The 22,013-nt window shown below is 45.4% G+C and overlaps 1 protein-coding gene across 10 annotated transcripts in view; it reads right to left on the bottom strand.

The window, feature by feature from the left end:
- The window catches only part of CADPS (calcium dependent secretion activator), a 203,784-nt gene that overhangs the window by 127,093 nt on the left and 54,678 nt on the right, over nucleotides 1–22,013 (bottom strand). For all 10 annotated transcript variants that reach the window (XM_058813144.1, XM_058813143.1, XM_058813147.1 and 7 more), the window contains exons 4-6: nucleotides 8,079–8,159; nucleotides 3,628–3,864; nucleotides 1,225–1,346 (exon numbers count right to left, since the gene is read on the bottom strand). In XM_058813144.1, coding sequence (XP_058669127.1) covers nucleotides 1,225–1,346; nucleotides 3,628–3,864; nucleotides 8,079–8,159 — 440 coding nt within the window. The remainder of the gene's footprint in view (nucleotides 1–1,224; nucleotides 1,347–3,627; nucleotides 3,865–8,078; nucleotides 8,160–22,013) is intronic.

Raw genomic sequence — 22,013 nt, forward strand, 5'->3', positions numbered from 1 at the left:
CTCATGGAAATTTTGCTCTAAGCTCAGCTCTCTTCCTTCCTTCTCTAAAGCAGATTTCAAAGCATTTTGAAAAGTCAGCCAGGCTGCAGCACTTTCCCTGATTGGGAATATTGTTTTTGAACAGCTTCCTGCAGATTCCTGCTGCTCTGGTGCAGCACAGGCCATGAGGCACCAGCGGTTTCTGTGCCTCTGTGAGAGGACAGTGACAGAGGGAAGGCAGCCTGTCCTGGTCTCTGCCTGCACCCACTGCTCCTGAGCTGCTGCAGTGCCTGTGCACTGCCAGTCCTGCAGCCAGGGGGTTCTGGATTTCCTTCCATGAGCTTGGGAAGCTCCTGGCAAAATATGTTTAAGGACTGACCACCGGGAATGGGATATGAGCACAAGAGCACTGCTCCCCACTCCTGGAGGAGGCTTCACACCACCTCAGCAATTCTCCACTGTCAGGAAGCACACTCAGAATTTAATTTAAGTGTGAAATCTCTGCAGTCATCCAGAGAAACACTGCCTCAAATCCAGAGTGTTTCAAGTTAACTAATCCCACAAATTGGAAAGGAAATAAGCCATTCATCATTTTCTCCTTCCAAATAACGAAGGCCAATCACTACTGGTAGGTGCTTAACAACATCCAGGTAAGACAAAAGAAAGTATGGGGTCAAAAGTGAGGATTTGGGGACGAGGTCAAAGAGGACAGGACAAGACTCTGCCCTTGAATAGCACTGGGCCAGAGAGGTCTCAGATAAAGCTTTAACTGAGTAATTTGAAACTTTTCCCAGATTCTCTCTTCCACCTCTGTCTGCCTGACTGTGTCCCTGCCAGCTGTTCTCTCTCTTGTAGGACTGCCAAAACCCTGACAGTGAGGACAGGATAATGTACCTATACCTGATGGCACCAGTTCAGATGGACACTCAGGCAAGTACTTATCTAAGCACATGCTTAACTCCAGCCCTATTTAGTAAAGCACTTATGTGTAGGCACAAATTTATCTCTCTATGGCTACACGAGACATAAGCCTCTCATTAACACTTCATTCCCCTCAGTCAGGGCTTATGTGCCACTTTTAGCTGCAGGACAACACTCTGCATGTGTGGAAGGAAGGAATGCTTCTCCTCTGCCTCCGAGAGTCCCCTCTGCCCTCAGCATGCAGAGCCATGTGCAGTGACTCAGCAGTGCAGAGACAGGGCAGAGCAGTGTGCTGGGGAGAGCAAAGAGCAAAGCAAGGCTTACGTTGGCTTTGAGGCTTCAGCCTGGTCTGTCTGCAGCTTCTCCCCCCCTTCCACCTCCATGGTGCAGTACACGATGCGGTTGGGGGCCAGCGACTTCAGCCCCTGCACCTCCATGATGACAACCTGCAGGCAGAGGAGGAGAAAGGTTAGAGGGGCAGCAACCAAAAGATTGATTCATTTCATCCTTCACACCCGCTGGGGCTGCTCAGCCCATGGGGCCAGCCTGGGCTGGGGTCCTCCAGTGCTGCTGGATGCTCTCAGGGGCAGCAGGCAGGGATGGTGGCACTGCCCAGGCTGAGGGGGGACTGTGGCACCAGCCAGGTCTGTATGGAGACCAGGATTCCCTCTGACTGCACATGGGCTCTCTGAAACCCTTGGGTGCCCAGGCAGTACCAAGCTTCAGGAGATGAGCTTCACAGATGTAGTCCTGCTCCATCTAGAAATGCCTTAATATCTGAAATCCAGGGGGAAAAAAAGCACACAACTACTCAGCTTGTGCTAAAAGCATATTTTCCATATTCATTTCCATTATATTAATATAAAATGGTTTGGGGTTGGCATTTGAAGATCATCTGGTCCAATCCCCATGCTGAGGCTTGGACATCTTTCAGTAGATCAGGTTACTCAGAGTTCCATCCAACCTGATCTCCAAAAATTCCAAGGATGAAACACCTATGTCCCAGTTGTTCCCTGCTACCCTCATCACAAATAATTTCTTTCTTATACTCAATTTAGATATACCCTATTCCAGTTTAAAACTGCTGACCCTTGTCCACTCTATAGCTCTGGTAAAAAAAAAAAAAAAACGACCAAAAAAAAACCCAAAAAACACTTGCCTATAGAAAATCTTCCTAATTAAGAAATCACCACCTAAGTTTCTTGCAGGTAATTAATTTTTTTCCCTTCTTTTTAAAGGTGATTAATCCCATTAACCACATACCTTAAACATTTCTACAAGAATCACTGTGGGAGTTTCTGTTCATGTTTTATTACAGCTATTTATGTAGTATATACACAGGGGTTTAAAATTCCTCTCCTCAGGTCTTCTGATCTGTCTGGAGCTGAGGATCCTGTCCCTGGCATACAGAGCTGCACAAAGCCTCTAATGAGTGCACATTTTCGGTAAAAGCTTTCCTGCAGCAGGAGTTTTGTGCACTGAGCAGTGCCCAGACCTGCCAGCTCCTGAGTCAGTGCTTCACTGGGCTTTGCCTTCCCACCAGGTGGGGTTCAGCTGGAGCAGAGCATTTGTGACACCCTGCTGTAGGGGTGGCCCTTCACACACAGCTGCACACACTGCACAGCTTCTGCAACATGGAGCTACTGCTTTGTGATAGCTCCCTGCTCCTCCACATGGAATGCCTGGAAGTCAGCCTCATTTGATGCTGCTCTTGAAGGCACCATCTCCGGGTTCACAGCCCTAGTTTTAAATAAGACTGAACTGAATACTATAAAGATGGCTTCAGACACGTAATGAGTTAAATTCTGAGACTGGACAACCAGGGTTGTTAAGTTTTGCATTAACAGGATATGTATAACAAGAGACTCCCTAGGAAGAGAAATAAACAGGAAACTACACAAAACCAAAATTTTCTGATTTTTCTGCATCCTACGTTTTTGACTCCATCCTGGTAGTTGTTTTGACAATGTAACATAAACCCACTCATTGACAGACAACAACAATTCTGTAGGGGTGAGTTGATGACTCCTTGAAGTAAATATGCCCACAAATAGACCACAAATGTGTTTGCACAAAACAACTGAGTTGGCTGAAAACAGCTACAGAGCAACACCGCTCCTGGACTGAGGCAGCAGCAGCACCCTGCCTTCCCCTGGGCTGCACAGACAAACTGCTCAACACAGCACTGAGCAGAAAGGCAGCATGCAACAGAGAGCACAGAGCAACCCAGCACAGCACAGGATATCCACACAAACTGCACACCAATCTGTTGGGTGAATTCAAACCCAGGGATTTTTCACAATTCTTCAAAGAGGAAGCAATTCTCGCAGGGAAATGCAGCAACCCCTCTAGCTGGCAATAGTTTAAGATGCTGATATTTACAGTGTTGCATGATTGTAATGGTTTTGGGGACAATGCAGGCTCAGGGTTACTGGGCTACACTCAGTAACAAACTGCATGAAGAGATCAGTTAATGATGCAGATTTCTAAGCCATTTGATACACATCATCACAAAATGCCAGACAGTGCACATCACACAGATTGCTCCAACAAGGTACTGCGACACCAGAAAGGACACAGTGTTTAATCACAGGCAAAGCTTCCAGTAAACAGAGAGTGATTTCTACTCACCTCTCTCCACCTAACATAAATTTGAACTGAGCAGAGTTGGCTGCTGTGTTTTTCACTCTCATGAACTGTGCACACTGTTGTGTGCACGTAGCTTACCTCTAGGGAGAATGACAGCACGACGTCTGACTTGGAGAGCTGGTTCTCATTTTCCTCTCCCATGTCAATTATTGAGGTGTTGTGGCTACGTTTCAGCTTCTGCAGCTTGAACTCAGAGCCTCCTTTAGACACAGGCATGCTCTCCAAGTTGGCCATCAGGAGATTGACAGATGACTTCAGCTCCTCGATGTACATGTTCTCCATTTCTTTGGACACAAATTTGGGAAACTTGCGCTCCTTGGATGTGGAAACAAGCACAACAGAATGAATGTTTGTGACAATCAACAGCCACTTGTTGCACTGGGAGAATCCCCCAAGAGCATCTGCAGAGATTTGTGAGCAGAGAGTTCCTACAAACCAGATGACAAATTACAGCTTCCCCCTGAGTAATGTAGAAACATTATTGCTAGTTTCTCACAGAATTACTACTTGGTACTTGTCCAATTTTCCTGTATCTTGCATGCACTTGCATTTCACTGACTTTTTTATCTGCAAATTGGCTTTTTCCTATGGATGGCATTTTCCTCAATTACAAACACTCCAGGCCAGATCTCAACTGAACTTTGTGACCAACAGCAATTTACTAAGGATTCAGAGGATGCTGACAGTAACAAATCTGTTTTTCAGTCTCCCAGTTGTGCCAGCTCTTTTTAAAACACTTCTGAGCAGTTGCTTCATCAGGTTTCTAGCCGTGAAAGGAGCCCAAAGGGAGAAAACCAGCCATGTGTGGGCAGGAATGTTTGGTCCTAACTGGAAGAAGAAGTAAAACATCCTTTCCACTACTTGCCAAGGCCAGAGCCTCCCCCCAAGAAGACAACTTTTCACGGTGAGACTTTCCAGTGCTGCATGCTGTCAACGGGAAATTTAAACTCTAGAACCAAGGGTGACAGTGAGAGCAAAATATGATGTTCCCTAATTTATATTCTCAGCTTTGAACTGCTGCCCATCACCAGCCTGAGCCCTGCATCTTCTGACAACTCCTCCCATGGCCTGAATCTGCTCAGGATTCAAATGTCTCTCAGTGGGTTACAAGCACTGTGCAAGGTGTAAGACAGAGAGGCAGCAGCTGCAGCCAGGGAACACGAGGCTGATGTGCAAACAGTCTCAGTGGCAATTCACAACATTGTAAAAAGCCATTTGTAAAATGCATGCTAGAGAAGAAAATAAGGTCATGTTTCTTCTAGAAGACTGCCACCAGGCTGCTGAAAGAGTTCTCCTCTGCACTAGTTTTTGCATCACTCCTTAAGATCACTACAAGCAGAGCTCACAGCAGCACTCACACCAAGCAGCTGAAGTATGGTCATCTGTTTCCAGCCTCAACCTTGGGAAGTAATTCCCTCATGTAAATTAGACCTACAGTAAAATAAATTACCTAATCAGCCTCCTGTATTGTCTGTGCATTATACAAGTTGCAAGTCACCCCTAGGAAAAAAAAAAACAAACCACTGTTTCATAGATTTTGAGAACTACTGCTGCAGCAATGATGTTCAGACATTATTGCTTTTTTACCCTGCTGTCATCCATCTCTCCAGGGACTGCAATTTTGGCACTGCCCTCACACACCTCTTCAGCAGTGCAGCAAGGACTGGGACATTTCACTGTGTGCCACTAGCAACTTGTATTAGGACTAAAAATGTAGTTTGAAGTGATGCATAACAGTGTAACTGGGACTGTTTAACTGATGTTGGAAATGCAGAGATGCAGACGTGGTCTGAAGTCACCCATCAGACTGCAGATAAAGCTGGGGGAAGTCTGGAGTAAGAAACTATCAAGAGATGCAGACAACAGCAAGAAAGGGCATCAGTCACCTCCCCATGTACTGGGAGCAGAGAGAGGATCAGGAACAGGGAGAGGCACAAGCATGGACACAGGCAGAGGTAGGACACTGAGGAATGACCTGTCCAGCAGGCTGGAGCAGAGTGGCTCCAGCCCCAGACAGACACATCACTCCAGTATCACCACCAGGTCTCATTTACTTGCTCCTACACGTGCTCCTCCTTGTCCTTGAAGCCAGGTGACTGGGAGGGGGAAAAAGCACCACAGAACAGCAGAGCACTTGCCACTGCAGAGAAAAATATATGTCTGCCTTGGCATCACTAAGCTCTCAGCTGTAATGCTGCTCTATTTAGCTGCTGGAAAAGTACAACACACAGACTGAAAAGCCTGTCCAGATTCAGCTCTAAAACATCTGCTTGCCACAGAGTGTGATCCTCAAGCTGCCTGGCTCCAAGGCTGGGCTGATGTGCTTTGATGGAGCTGGGCTCAGTGGGAGACCCTGCCTAGCACTGCCCTAGTGCTGGGCTGAGCTGCACTCTCCTGGGCACAGGGGAGGGCAAAAACACCCACAGCTGTGTCCTGGCATGCAGAGGCAGGAAAGCTGGCACAACAGTGCCTTGTTCAAGGTCACAACACAGCTCAGATGAAGCCTTGCAGAGCCACTGGTCCCGTAAGACTCCACAGCCTTTGCTGCCTCTGAAGTGCAAATGTCCTAGTGTGAATTTCTTAATTTAACAACGAGGTATTAATTTGCCTCGAGGATGGAATCTCCAAGACAGACACCTCAGTGCTGGTTTCACAAGCACTGTAAGCCTCCCTGTGTAGCAAATCCGTATTAAAAGCTGCAAATTGGAGATAAAAAAGGAAATGCTATCCTTTCACTGAGCTGAATTGTGAACCTGCCCTCTGTTACAGGGAAAGCAGCTTTGCCCAGAAAGGAGGCTACAGAACAAGATTCAAAAGGTCATTTACATGCCTCCAAAATATGGTATTCATGGATCTAAATGAACAAGGTTTCTTGCAGACAGATGCCTGGTGGGACCTGACATTCTGAAAGGAAAGTCTGCTGCAGTACCATGATGGAGATAAAATATCCCTAGCTGCCAACTGAAACCCAGGTAAGTCCCTTTTACTCTAAACCACCCTCCAAGCTGCACTGCTGTATTTTGAATGTTGAATTCTGCACAGAAATATGTCAGGTTATGTTGAGGAATTTCCCCCTGACTCTCTCTTGGATGGCCAGCAGTGTCATGGTTTGTTTTCAGCATCCTTGGGGGAAGAATGGAAATGGAAAATTCTCATTTTCAAAAAAATAATTCATGATGCTGCAGCTTCTCCTGGCTGCTACTGAATCATGCATATTGTTGTTCTACATATCATAAAGAGAAAATGAAATAACAAAACCAGGCAATCTTTTTCTCAGGGCCTGTCCACCTATCTCAGAACCAGAGCAGCCGTGCTCAGTGCAGAGGCTGACATTTCACTGCAAATAAATACTGTAGCTTTTCTTGACAATAATGAAATGGCAAAGGGCCAAATGCTGAACAAAAGCGCCCCAGTGAGTTTGCTGCTTTGCTGCACCATTGATTGGCCATGTGGTCCTTGGCCATCTCACTAATTTTATCAGTGAAGTGGGGAAAATCAGAGCCTATGTCCCCAAAGACAAAACAGCAGCAAGATGTTTAACAGAGGTGTTAGTGAGGAGGAGCTGTGCAGGCTCCACCAGCACCATTGTCAACGCCTGACTATGAATCAATATGCTCTGCTTTTCACATCCAGGCATATCAGTGTCGTTGCAAACAGTGCTAATATTATCCATCTTATAAAAAATCCTAATTTGGGCCCAGCTCAGTGCTGGGAGGACTGCTGCTGAAAGGCAGGCCCCTAGACTGAGCTTGTCTCTGTGATTAGATTTTTTTTGCCATGTAGTAATGGTTTCTTGATTATCAAGAACAGCCAGATAGATCATTCCAAATTACTTCAGCCCCATTAGGGCTTTATCAGTGACTCAGAGCATCTGATTAGAGGCAAGGAGAAAACTTGGCCATGCTGATGTCAACAGGATCCTCTCCATCATCTATGGTCCATTGGAGGCCACTGTGTGTAGGTGTGATTTGCTCCTTGGGAGATGCTCCTTCCAGAAGGGTCTCCAGGGAGATCAGCTGAGTGCTTGGTTATCAAAACTGTCTGGAGGTCTCCAAACAGCAGCAATGTCTGCAGGGGGCAGTGATGGCCTGACTGCTCCCATGCACAGTGTGAGCTTCTTTGGGACAATACATCTGAAGGACCTTTATTGAGGCAGCATTTCCCTACAGGCAGGAAATTGTGGCTCCTATCAGCCCAGCAAAAAACACAAATCCCATTAGGATGATTCCTGGCTCCTTTTTTACACATGATTATCCACCTTATTGTCTACATAGAAATGTGACACCTCTGAGGATTCACAAGGGATTTTTCAGCAACCTAAACTCTCCCAGCTCATCAGGACATTCCAATAAATGCACATCAGAACAGCTTCATCTTGTTTGTTTGCAGCTAAAAATCCGATCACTTTTAACCACTAATTATTGTGAGAAGAAACTTGTAAGAGAATGACAGGACCTGGGGGCTGCATCAAACTCCTTGTATACTCCTAAATGAAGAGGTTATTGATGACAGTAGGCTTTTGTTTTTACCTTGGCAATTTGTTCTGCCATTTGGAGACGTCCATCTAACTCGCGTCTGATCTGTGCTGCTTGCTCATCAGGGTTGTCCAGCTGTAGAAAAACAAAAGGCAAATCAAGGTGAAAAATTAACCAATGAAACACCTTTAGGAGCAGTTCAGTTCTTCAGGCTGACCACCTGTGCTACATTGCTGATAGAGCGAGTGGTGAGGGGCCACATTCTGGAACAGAAGCTCCCACAAAGGACAAACACAAAGTTCACCAACCCAAGACAGTTTCTGATGCCTGCCCTGCTGCCTCCTGGGGCTGAGCATCCTCACCCTAAGGCAGTCTGGAAAGTTACAGCTACAGTGATGACAAAAGTTCTGATTCTCAACCTGATGAATGATGAGCTCATCTGTTGGTGCTCACTGGATCAGATGAAACACCACATTGCCCCCGACCCATCGCTCTCCACAGCATCTCCTTGTCTGCTACACACGCTGCTTCACCATGGATTGTCCAGAGAGCCAAAAATGACTACGGCTAAGATTGATGGAAAGTACATTTTTTATTAGCTTTTGAAAGCCTTTGTTATGCATTTAATTCAGGAAAACTACAAGGTGTCCTGACTGTGATCCAAATCCACTGAAACTTCAACAGCTTCATTCACACCAGCTGCACAACATAACCTGCTGGTGAGGTTCATCTTTATATTCCTGATCCCAGCACCAGCACAGAGCCATGGATTACCAGCACCTTTAAGGATCAGCTGCCCCTGTTAGTTTCTCCATGAACAAATGTACCACACAACTTTCCTGCACCTCTGGAAGCGCCTCTTGGAGCTGCTTTATTAAGGGTAGGAAATGTACAGACCCAGATTTCCATTTCTTTGCAATTCTGAAAGAGGGAGCATTATTTGAATTCTATCTGAGCTACAGTAATTGAGGTTAATCACACACTACCCAAAATAACTCAGGAGCTAAATTTAGAAATTGAGGATGCTGCTGTGGAGGAGGGTTGATTTTGCAGTATGATAATGAGCCAACAAAGTGCCTCACGCTTTCTGCACTGTCTTGATTGTGCAGATGTTTTCCAGTGATGCTACAGGTGTCTGGGAAAGATCTGACTGCAGAAGATGATTTTTGTTAGGAGCCAAGAAGCAGCCTAGGCAGTCTCTGTGGCTGTGGTTGAGTGGGTCAGGTATTGCTTTCCAGAGCTGTGCTTCCCTAGACTAAGCAGCGATGTACCAAGTCACCTGGTACTTAAAAGAAACAAAAAAATCTTTCCAGGCTGTAATTTCAATGATTCTGCATGATAGCTCCATAACAAAAACTGATCTTTGGGAAAGCAATCCTAGTCTGTAGTAGCCAAAATAACATTTTCTTCTTGTTGTCTACAGAATGGTACTAACGAGACAGCCCCTGCCTGTCCTCCTGGCACCTTCCAGCAGATCTCTTGTGACTAAGGACAGCAACTCAACAGCTCAGCCACCGTCTCCTGCTGTGCCTGAGAAGGACTCCTGTGCCTGGGAAAGGCTCCTGCTGCCATCAGAGCAAGCAGAGTACATTTTACACAGCCATAACACTATATAGAGCCATTAAGAGAGTAATGCTGGTACCCATAAAATATACTTTGCTTGTGAAATAAGGAAAGGTGCAAATGTGAGGCATACCATCTGAGCAAGACCAAGTAAGGCAACACAGACCTTAATATCATTAAAACTCAATTTCTTAAGTAGAGAATCAGCTAGTTATTATCTGCCACATGCATGCCCACTTTATATTCAAGTACTTGACAGCCAAATACATAAATGATTTAAGAAGTCAAAGAGAAAATGAATTAGTTTCGTTCTGCATTATGACTATGTTATGTGTGTGCTGCGAATAAAGCAAAGATATAAATCATAAGGTTGCCCCAGTCAATTAAATGTGAAAAGTATAATAGATTTTAGTATATACATGATTTGTCATATGCACTGGGCTTTTCTTCAGCAGCACGCCACAAATACATGATTTACATAATTCGTAATTCTCAACTGATCATTACCCAACTGCCTGCTGGTAAATTAGATGTTTTCATATGTCTACCCACAACCACATTAGTTCTCTCTGCCTGCCCTGCAGAGATTACCTACATTGGTGTAACAGTTCTAAAGCAAAAGAATAAAAATTAGAAACCATGTGTAGATTATGTTTTAAGGAACCCAAAACTGACCAGCACTGCAGACATTGCAGGGCAGATGTCTACTCAAACCCTTTCTAAGCCTGGCTTAATTTCTCCTAAAATAATTACTGCAGCCAAATGCATATGCTGTGCATGGTTATAGGTGCCAAATGCCTCAAAGAGAAAGTTTCAGGACACTCATCCTTTAACATGCCAGGAGCTCTGTAGCTCAGCAAATGGTTGATTAAGTATTTCAAAGCAAAGATGCTCGTGGTGAAGGCTGAACAAGATCACAATATGGGTGACAATTTTGCAGCTTTGATGTAGGGCTTTAGGAGAGATCTTTGTCTCATAAAAGGTGGTTTCATTTTGTGATGCACAGTGTGAGAAAACACTGAAAAATTCATAAGCCACATCAATTAATAATGAATCTGTCAGTCCAGGAGTACTCACAACATGTGGCAACAGCATCATGGAGTGCTCCATCTGAAAGAAACATGGCCTCCAAAGTGACTCATGGCAGGGATGCCCGTGGTTTCTTACCATAAAGCTGCTGTTTTAGGAGATAAAGTGCAATGAGGCAGGACATAGTGGCACCATGTGCGCACATATGCTCCATGTCAATGTCACAGACTGCTCTGCAGCACCCCAAAATGTGACAAAGCCCCTCCCCTGGGGAGGAGATTACCTTATTTTGCTCATGTGTAGGTAAAACAGGCTACACTGCAGGGATTCAGTCATTTCCATAATTCAGTTGCTGCACAGTTGCTGTTTGCTGTGGAGAGGTGCTGGGATAGCTCCTGCCATCCCAGCAAACTCCTAGGTTATCTAATGAATGCCTTCTGCATGAGAGTACTCAGGGGGTCCTGGGAGGGTGATTTAAAACAATAGAAAGGACTTGGATAATTCAGTAAGGGCTGATGGTTCTCTCTTAAAGAGAAATCTTATTTCATGCTTCACAAACTTTAGGGCTGCACTAGATTCCTTGGTGAAAGCATTCCCTGGGATGTAGAGCAGCCTCTCCCTGCCTCAGTGTGAGTCTCAGAGTGCTGCAATTCATCTCTGTGCCTCAGCAGCCACCAGGGCTGTGCAGGCTCTCACCCATTACATCTGCCTGTGGATGCTGGGACCAACCCTGCTCCACCAGGAGAGGTCAGGAGCTTCACCCTTGGATTCACCATGGCCTGAGCGCTGTCTCAGACAGCTGTTTATGCCATGAACTGAGATGATTTTCCAGCAGAGCATGGTACTCACAGCTCATCTGAGAGTGCTGATGGATCACCCAGCACGAGCCGGTGTCATGGCAAGGGCAGGCAGGTGCCAGGCCTGGATCCAGTGCAGGAAAAGATGATATCTCTCCATGCCCTCTCAGTTCCCAGCCTGCCTACAACCACAGCTCTGCACAGCTTTGCAAAGCTGCTCCATAGGGCTGAGGAAAGCTGAGACAAGCAAACCCAGCATGCATCTTTCCAGCAGGTTGAGCAAAGATACCTCCAGATTTATGTGCAATGATGAATCAAGGTAAATGAGAGAACAGATTCAGCAAAACAGGAAGGGGAAGAAAAAAGTGCTTCCTGCCTTTGCAAATGCTTCGCAAGCTATTAAGAAAAGGGATGGCAGAGCACATCCACTGGGAAGGCACGCCCTTTCCATCTGTGGCCAGGGAACTTTTGAACCCTGCAAATCCCTCTGCAAGATCATCTGTGCAAGGTGTATGCCACTGAAAGGGATTGAAAACTAAAGCTGTCCAAGGCTCTGACCTCTGAGCATGCCTTAATGCCATCTTCTTATGGCATTGCATAAGGATGCTTGGGGGCATGTGGGCAGATACACTGAGCTACGGCACCATCACAGAAACTGGAGCACTGGCTGGTCAATGCTGCCTGAGCTACATTTAACTTGTCTGTGTTTCCTTATCATAGGCTGAATTTCCCATCAGTTAATGCAAAGATAATCAACTGAATTTCCTAGACATGGCAATAAACTACTATTGAGTTCCAAGTAACTTCTAAAGCTAGAATCAGCTGTAATTAATTCATCCCAATCCATGATGGAAGAAGGATCTACATATCCTCAAATCCTCATCTTTGATTAAAAGCTTAATGGTCGACACATTCATCACTTAATTCAAAACAGGCTTTGGCTTTTGGAGCTAAAGCAACTTGCATGAGGACCTAGCCCAGCAAAGCTGCAGTACCCTGACACTCAGCAGGATTAAATGTGACAGAATAAGATGTGGGAACATCTCCAATGGTGTCTATGCAATAATTGTTTTTCTGCAGAAAGCTCTGAACAAAAAACTGGCAAAGCAGAAACTGGCCATGAAACAGCAGCGTTTAGGTTCTATTATATGCTAAATCAGCAGAAAAAAAGGGAGAGGGAATGTAAAGAGAAGTTTATGACTCCCACTTTTCAAGGACCAGGATAGCAAAGATTGCAGTCCTGCTCATTACAGTTCATTTTTGTATTTGTGAAGCTCAGATTTATCACAGCCAGAGATCTAAAGAGACCAACCTCCTGAACAGGCTGATGTCTTTCACACTGGTTTGATGCAGCAAACTTTCCCATGAGGCCAGGGAGAAAGCAGCCAGGATAATTAAACCTCTAGGCAGCAAATTTCCAGCACATAAAGAGGTTCTACATGTTCTCAGTGGATGGCATCCTGTGGTGGAGGTGGGAGCTGAAGCTGCTGGCCCCACCTGTGAGTAGGATCACACTTCTCCAGAAATCTCTGTATAGGTCACCATCAGACCCCTTCCTACAGCAAGCAAGCAAACTGCCTTCCACTGAAGATGCAGCTATTTTAGTCCCTCTGACAGGCACCTAATATGCTGCTCACTAATTGGTATCAGCTTATCAAAATCCAGAGCAGAAACATCACATCTCCAAGTCCCTTTGATCAATACATAACAACAACAACTATAAATGATTAATAAGCAATCAGTATTGCTATGCTAAATTACTATATTGTGCTAATTAAAAGGTCAATTCCTCGCTTTTCTTAGAGCAGTGCTCAAACATCTGTGCTCTGAATCATTCAAAGGTTTCAGAGAAGTGTACCTTGGAGAGAATCCCCTGGTTTTGAACAGAAGCAGTATCAATCCTTAGCCATATCAATTCTATCTAATCTATCACTGCATTTCAGAAAAGCCACCTCTTTTTTAAATAATAGCATTCAACAACATGAGAAAAAAATCTGAAAAAATAAATATGGATTGGAATTCTAGCTTCACTAATTGGGAGCATCCACCACCTCTCTTACTGTCTGATCCCCCCAACAGCACCTATTCTGCCCATGAAGAGCCAGTGGCATAAAATGGATGTCTGGCATCTCTGAGAAGGGCCATGTGGAGCTGAGAGCTGTCATGTGGGATCTAACCTCACATAATACCCTTGTGAGGTGCTCTGGCACCTGCATTAAGGATCAAGGATGTGAGAAGAATTAAAGGAGACACAGAAAAGCAGAAAGAGGCATAACTATGAAGAAACAAACAGAGGGAGCAAAAATGTGATGCTTTTAAGAGCAGTGCTTCTTTAAGTTGAGAGGAGGAGGAATGCAGCACAAGGTACCAGGTATGGGGAGAGCTCAGCAGGTGGGGCAAGTCCTCCCATGGGGTGCAACATCCTTGTCCCCTTACTGGCGGGGACAGTCAGCCCAGCAAACCATCTACACAATAGAGAAAATGCTGTTATTTGTCCATATTAAATGTAGGATACATCATTTCTGTGTACAGACGCTACAACAATTAGAGAATAAGATGTTTCAGGCTGGCAGCAGCAGCTCCTGCCACATGGCCGGACAGCCCAGCTCGCTCTGCACAGAGCATGGCACTGCTGCTCCCAGGCCTGCACTGGCTTTGCTCTGCTCAGCTCAAACCATGGCCCTGCATGCAGCTCTGCCTGGGCAGAGGAGGATGGGCAAACAGGGATGAGCTTTCGGGGCCCTGGGGTTTCAAGACCCTAAAAATTCCTCCTAGTCTTCGAACCACTGCCTTCCAGATCTCATACCGGTGTTCAGAGCAGGCTCTGAGACCACAACAATAATTCACACATGTAGTGTCATGAGCCTCCAGACTTCACCATGTTACCACAATGCAGACAACAAACATTTCCTTTTCTTCTTGTCACAGAGCCAAATGAATCCTAAATGGCTTTCCTGACCATAACACACACACAGCACCAGCTACAGACCTCAATTTCTGACACATCAGCTGTGAAGGCAAGAAACTGCAGATAAGAGAGCACTGAGGCTTTGAGGACACTGCCAGACCCAGGGCACAGCACAAAGAACATTCAGTTTTTTCCAGACCATGTATTGCACGTAATAGAAAATATTAACTCACATTCCAAATATTTATGAAAAGTTCAGACATAATTAAACAATTTGCAATTGAAAATTAACAATCCAAATATTCAGCCATGTAGACAGAGAGCATTAAATATAACTGCAGTTAATGTGAGCTGATTTAAGTACAGCTAATACAGCAGCAGCAGAAAAAGGCAGTCAATCACATCCCCTGTCATTAACAACCTTCTCCATGTGAAATATTATTACCTGAAGCTTTCAAGCTGCTCTGCTGTCCCAGGGTGTGCAGGAGGGTTGTTTGCCTACAACCTGCTCCAGCTGGAGCAGAGGGATGAGATGTCCATCTGTCCACCACCCCCAGGTGTCTGTCTGTCTGCCCTAGTCCCCCAGCCAAGGCTGTCCCAGCCCCTTCCACACCTGAGCACCATGAGAATGCAGCAGCCAGGCTGCTGGGGAGCATTTTGGAGCAGTGCCTGCATCCCTGTGCTCCCAGGGGTTCACAGGGGCTGTGTGTGACGAGGATCCCAGCACCCTGGGGATGGGGGGAGCAGGGCAGGAACAGAGCAGTGTTGTCCTGATGGTTGTGCACTGTGCTCATGACAGCACCAGCACCAGCTTTCCCCCAGTCCCACCCTGGGCTTCACCCACTGTCTCTCAATTATCTTTCCCTAGAGCTCAGTAGGGATAGAGCCTCCAGACAGAGCTTTTCCATCCCCAGTGGGTGGAGAGCTCTTTTTCACACTGCTTCACTAATTATTCTTTGTATTTAAAGCCAAGTAAAACACTAATTGCCCAACACATCCATCCCAGCCCAGGCTGGACTACCTCAGCCCTCAGCACATGCCAGGACACAACACAGCTGGAGAAGAGGGAGCAGCACCAACCACCCTTGAACCCCATGGGCAGCCTGAAGGAGAGGGCTGGGATGCCAGCAAGGATGGCACAGTCCTCTGCAGCAGACTTCCATGATCATGGATTTAAGGATGAGACACATGTGCTGGGTGCTGGGTCAGGCCCCAGTGTAGCTGCACAGTGACTCTTCCAGACAGCTCCTCTGCCAGAAACACTGTCATCTCCTGCTTTCTGAGGAAATGTGGCTTATTTCAAACTACATTCAGCAAGGCATGACCTCTTTCCTTTGAAATTGCTAACAGGGCATGAGGCTTCTGCTTAGAGAGTTAGAGAAAATACACTGGACACTCAGAGGATGGCATTACAGTCTCTGCTATTGTTGAAGTCCCTCGGTGCTTTCTGTGTGGCAGCATTCTGAGAAAATAAGGTGATAGCCTGCTCTCTGATCCCATTTCATCTGAGCCTACCCTCAATCTTCCCTTTAAGCTTTCACCAAGGACAATACCCTTTATATGCAGAAAAGACTTAAGTGCAAAATATACAGCTGGAATCCAGATGTGACACAGAGCTCAACCATGACTGCAAGTCTGCAGCACCAGTACCTGCTCATGTCAGCCAGCTGCTGCAGTTCTTTTTAGAAATTAGGAAAAACATCAATGAAGAGATTAAAGAGAAAAGCCACTCTTGCCACTCTTAAAGCATTCTCATGGAATTCAGGTTTTTTTTTTTTTGTTCTTTTTTTTTTTTTTTTTTTTTTTTTTTTGCATTCTGCTCTGTAACCTGGTAAAAATTGCACTCACACTTCAAATGAAGGTACCACCAGATGTTACCAGCAATAAACCCATGGGAATAGACACATATGGAACCTACAGCTGAATCCCTTCCCCTCTCTTTCTTATAATTAATCAAGGATCTATGGAAATCAAGGGCAGCAGAGCAGCACTCAGGGCACTAGAAAAAAATTGATGCATGTGTGCAACCCATGGGGTCAGACTGCTGTCCCTGCTGCACACCCTTTGCATGCCCCTCTTTTTCCAGAGAATTTATAGGGAAAAACAACAGGGAAAAGCAGCTCTGACAGGACTGATGGCCCAAATGCTGAGAAAACTGTTAAGACAGGTGGATGAAAACAAGGGAGCTCTTGCTGGGAACCAGCAAAGCTGGGAAATGCTCTGGTACCTGCCTGTGCTGCTTTGCAGGGGCAAAGGAATCAACTGAGGTTTATGCTGTGACCTTGCATGAGAGCTGAGGGAATAACAAAATCACTTGGCTCACAGGCTGAGCAAAATCCACAACAGATTCCACCCTGTCAAAAACATTCATCTTCAGACAGGTTTCCTCCCTGAATTTTTATGCAACCTTAAAAACCTAAGCTGTCCTGTTTCTCAAATGCTCAGATCCATCTTAAATCCATTCTCCCACTCATTTTTAGTGGAATGTAGAGTGGACGGTAAAACACTGCTGAAACAATTCAAGCAGTTCCCTAAAAACCTGAAAAAAATGCTTCATTCAGCCCAAATGTGCCTGCATTATAAACCATGTGCAGGCTCACTGCACAGAGTGTGTTTGCTGGAAATTAAGAGATGTAAGACTGCCTCTTCATATTCCACTGGGAGGAAAAGCAGCAATCCTGTCCCATTTCTTCCAGAGCATTTTCACACCCAGGCAAACACCTCCCAGCTGTGCCAGATGTGCTTTCTATCACAGGTAACATGAATGGAGGGGGTGACAAAGCAGCTGGCTCTGCAAGATGCTGGCTCATGTGAGCAGGAGCCCAGCTGAGAGAACGAGTCCCCACGAGTGGGGACGAGAAAATGGGCAAAGCAGAAAATCCCATCCCAGCCCCAGCACCACGCAGAGTTATTCTGGTTTATGCTGCTGGCAGCCTTCTTAAATGCACAATGACACATGCTAAAAATATTTGCCGTTTGGACTAGATTTCATGTTTAAAAATGTATAACAAATAATTACTTGTACAAGCACAAACCTTATAGCTTCTGCTTCTGAGCAGATGGGAATTTGTAACAAACTTCATCTGGCAAAGCAGTGTCCCCTCATCTGCCATCACCTCATCCTCACTGCCATGCAGCACCAAGTGCTCCATGCATGCCAGCCCTGCCTCCCAACACGGGCAGCTCCACAGCAAAGGCTTTTGGCTGCAGGTGCCCAGGGAACAGCTCCAACCTGCCTGGCTGCAAGACTTTTTCAGAGCCCACCACAGCTTCCATTGCAGACTAAAATGAAATAACCAGCCCAGACAAAGTTCAGTTAAATAACAGATTCTATATTCAGCAATAACACTCACGGTGTCCAAAACCTGCCCAGTCATGGGATGGATTCCCAGCCTAAAATTAACCACTTGCCCCTTCTTGTGCAATCTTTAGTAAAAATTCAGCATACAATTGCTATGGTAAGGCCTGAGCTTTCATTTAAACATAAGCATATCTGATAGAAAAGGATCCAGGGTATCCTTCAGGTGAGAGAAAGACTGTCACAACCTTTGCCCAGCTCTCCAACCCTGACTATCAGTGGCAGCCAAGAGTGACTGCTTTGATCCCAGTTTTACTGCTCCTGTACACGGACAGTTAAACATTGCTGCAATACATCTGCAAACAAATTACTTGGACCATTTCCCCAGATGAGTCAAACTTTTAGTTCTTCCTTATCCCTTCACATAAGTCTCAAGACCTGTCCAACACATTTTTATAGTACAGATTCCAGATTGGGATACAGGAGAGCTTTTTTTTCTGCCCTGTAGGAAGACAAGAGTTTCTCAGAATGTTTCCTGGGGTACCTTCACACATGCCAAAGGCTTGGCACCACGGTTGGACACCTCAGCACACCCACTGAGGCTGTGGCTGCATCCTGTTTTCCTTGCCCACCAATGTCCCGAGAATCCTTAGCTGATGCCCACAAGGCATCAATCAGACACAAGCTTTGAAAACCTTTCACAACTCTGTCACCACTTTGCAGTAAGGTAACAAGGTACCTTGTTACCTTACTGCAAAGTCTGACTCTTGTTTTAACACTATTTATGACAGCTTGTACTTCCTCATTGCTTGTTTTACCTTTAAGTCCTCTCCAGGGCCTCTTTTGAAGCAGAAAAAAAAAAAAAAGACAGAAAAAAGGGGGAGTATGGATGAAAAAAGGAGCTGATTTTCCTCTAAATTTTGGTAGAGGTTCTCTTGAAGGTTACAGGTTTGCATCCTGAGAAAAGCAAGGGCATCACAGTGGTTTCAAACTGCTAGGAAGGTGGGGCTGGCCCCATATGCAGTTCAGCTGTGTCCACACACCCTCCCCAGGGTTTTCCAGAGCATCCCAGAGCAGCTGGAACAGCTCTCCACAGACCAGAGTGAGGAGTTTTGCTTCATCTTAAGGCAGGAATCACTGCAGCCTGCAGCAGACAGCCAAAGGCACTGTCAAAAGGAAACGCTCCTGCTCCAAGCTGAACTCTGGCTTGCTTGGTGAATTTTTCTGAGACCATCCCTTGCTGTTACTTGCTGTCAGCTGCCCTTCCCTTCTCCAGGGCTCACACTGGCAGGGACCAATTCATGTCCAGCAGAGTTTAGAGTTACATCCAATTTCATGCTATCAATGAGCATTTACTCCTTTTTCAGCAGAATTTTATATGACCCATTTTTCTTTTCCTCTGCTCCCCTGAACCCCTTCCCAGCAGCCTCTGCACAGGGAGAGTTTTGTTATTAAAGATTCTTATGAACTCTTTGTCTTTGAACAGGAGACATTTACTTTTGGCTGATAACTTGCATTGAGCAAATTCAGGCAGCAGTGGAGGGAGATTCTATTCTGCTGTGGCATGCTGGTATGGCAGGATGTCTCAGGGACACAGATGTGCCTCCTGTCCTGCCCTTGCACACTGCACTGCCTTCCCTCCATCATCCCCTGCTCTATTGCTACCCTGACTGCAGACAAGACAAAATATAAGGTAGAGATACCAGGGGGAGTTCCTGGCTGGCAGTGCTTCACATGGTGCTTCACATGGTGATGACAACCACTGATCTGGTTAAACAAAATGTATTTTGATTGTCATCAACCAGAAAACCATTCTTATTTTGAAACATATCAGGTTTTCTCAAGATCACTAATGACAAAGCTCAGATCAGGCTCATACTCTGATGTTACAATGACAGCATTTCTACTCCCATATTTAGGATAGAAATAGATATTATTTTTTCCATTGATGATGCTTTTTTTTTTTAATCCATACAATGGATGAAACTGCAACTGGCATTTTGATAGGAAAGTGTAATGATCCAAATGATCTCATTGAACATATATTTGGCTATTTTAATTGACAGAAATAAAACTTCTACTGCCTGCCAGACATCCTCAGCTGCTCTGCAGTTGCCATCCATAAAGCCAGAACAAAATGGCCAATCAATGACCCTGAATAATTGCCTTTGTTGACTGTTAATAAAGGGATCAGGAGTTACACAGCTGGGCAAAGGGCTGCACGAGAAAGGAGCAGAGTCACCTCCCAGTACTGAGCAGGCAGGGCCGGGGAGCAGCAGGGCTGCAGCTGGTACCCCTGGGGAGAACAGCAGCTCATCAGGGAGCCAAACCAGTACCAAAACTGTGCTGGTACCCCTGGGGAGAACAGCAGCTCATCAGGGAGCCAAACCAGTACCAAAACTGTGCTGGTACCCCTGGGGAGAACAGCAGCTCATCAGGGAGCCAAACCAGTACCAAAACTGTGCTGGTACCCCTGGGGAGAAATGCAGCTCATCACTGAGCCAAATCAGTAGCAAAACCTATGTCCAGTTTTCTCCTCCTGCTTTGCCAGAACCACGCTATCAGCAGGGACTTCCCAGAGGAAAGCTGTGGTACCAGCCCCAAAGAAACTCCTGTTCCTCATCTCAAATACTGCAGATGTTCATGGGAACAGACCCTTTTCCAAATACTGCTGCTGCACACCCATGAGGGGCCACTGTAACATGAAGGATCTCTGATATAAGCCAGTACTTAAGAGTGAATTTCTCTTCTATTAATCTAACTGGCATCATCCCCTCTAACTCCATTCCCCTCAAGCAGACCAAACCACGCTTCTCTTGTCTGACCATCACTCTCCCACACAAAGTTATTTTGGAATCATTTTGACAGTGGCAGCCACAGCTCCTTCAGCTAATTTACACTCAAATGATACCTGACCATCTGAGCACAACTGTTCCCAGCCAAAATCTACTGTTAGGGAGAAAAAAGGGCAAATAAAGAGAAAATCTATAAGCAGAAAGGTCAATGGAGAGCAGAGTTAGAAGGTCAATGAAAATGACTACTTGATATTTTACATTTTTTGTAGAAATACAGAATAATAGAATGGTTTGGTTTGAAAGGGAACATACAGACCATCTCTTTCTAAACCTTTCTGCCATGGGCAGGGACACCTTCCACTAGACCAGATTGCCCTAAGCCCCATTCAACCTGGCCTTGAAAGCTTCAGTAATCTGAAGTTTTGCCCCGAGCAAAACTCTGGGCAATTTGTGCCAGCGTGTCACCACCCTCACATTAAAAAATTTCTTCCTAATACATAATCTAACGCTCTTCTCTTTTACTTTAAAATTGCCCCTTCTTGTCTTATCACTATCTGCCTGTGTTGACAGTAAGAATTTGGATATGCATGGCAAGGGAATAAGATTCAAGCTTTGAGGGGATGGTGAGTACCATGATGAGGAACTGTTGCTGACATTACACCCTGCCTCAGAAATAAAGAGCACTGGGTTTTAATGTGATTTTAAAATACAAAATAAAATGCTACACTTGGCAATGGCATTCTCATCAGACCTAACAGGCATCATGGGACTTAATAAAATTATTGTGTCAATAATTTCTCCATGGACAACATCTCTGTTTTGCAGCTATTTTGTCAGTCCTGGTGCACGAGACTCCTGGCACTGGCAGCCCAACACATGCCTGCAGCTCATTCCACCAATGTTGCACAACATCAGCTCTCCAACAAACTGGCAGAAATATCAGCATGATAAACGACTGGTGTTGAGAAGAAATACGAGACCATTTAATTACTCCGCTATTAGAATTTTATAATTTAAAACACTCAAAAGGCTCTCTCCCTGTCAGGTTTGGACTTAACTAGGTCACGAAATAAGATAGTTATATTTAGCAAAACTCTCCACAGAAGACAACAACTCGTGGTTCTCAGCCTGGAAAAAAGAGAACTCATCACTGATGTTCCTTCTGCTAAGGATTAAAGCCTTACACTCCCTCCAGCATCCCACTGCAATTTGTGCTATCTTCCAAGGTCTCCCACCTTTGTTGGCGACTTAATATTTTGATTCTGATTTCTGATACCTGAAGCAAAATACCATCAATGTAGACCTTGCCCAGTTTCCCTTCCTGTGGACTAATGATGACTGGAGCTGTGCAGTTTTGGTGCTGCAGCCAGTCCAGCTGCACACACAGGCAGCAGTCAGGCAAGATGCAGAAATGAGCTGCACCCATGGGACTGAGCAGGAACTTAAACAAAACTAAACTTGGGCAAAGTCAGGGTGCCTGACCTGTGGCCACTGTCTGTCACTGTGCCTGCTTCCTCCCCAGCACCTTTTGAACTGCACACATCATTCCCCATGCAGCACATTCAGAAGAGGACAGCAAAATTATGCACTTGTTCTTTG

Source organism: Ammospiza caudacuta, chromosome 12 (assembly GCF_027887145.1).
Source record: "Ammospiza caudacuta isolate bAmmCau1 chromosome 12, bAmmCau1.pri, whole genome shotgun sequence".
Taxonomy (NCBI): domain Eukaryota; kingdom Metazoa; phylum Chordata; class Aves; order Passeriformes; family Passerellidae; genus Ammospiza; species Ammospiza caudacuta.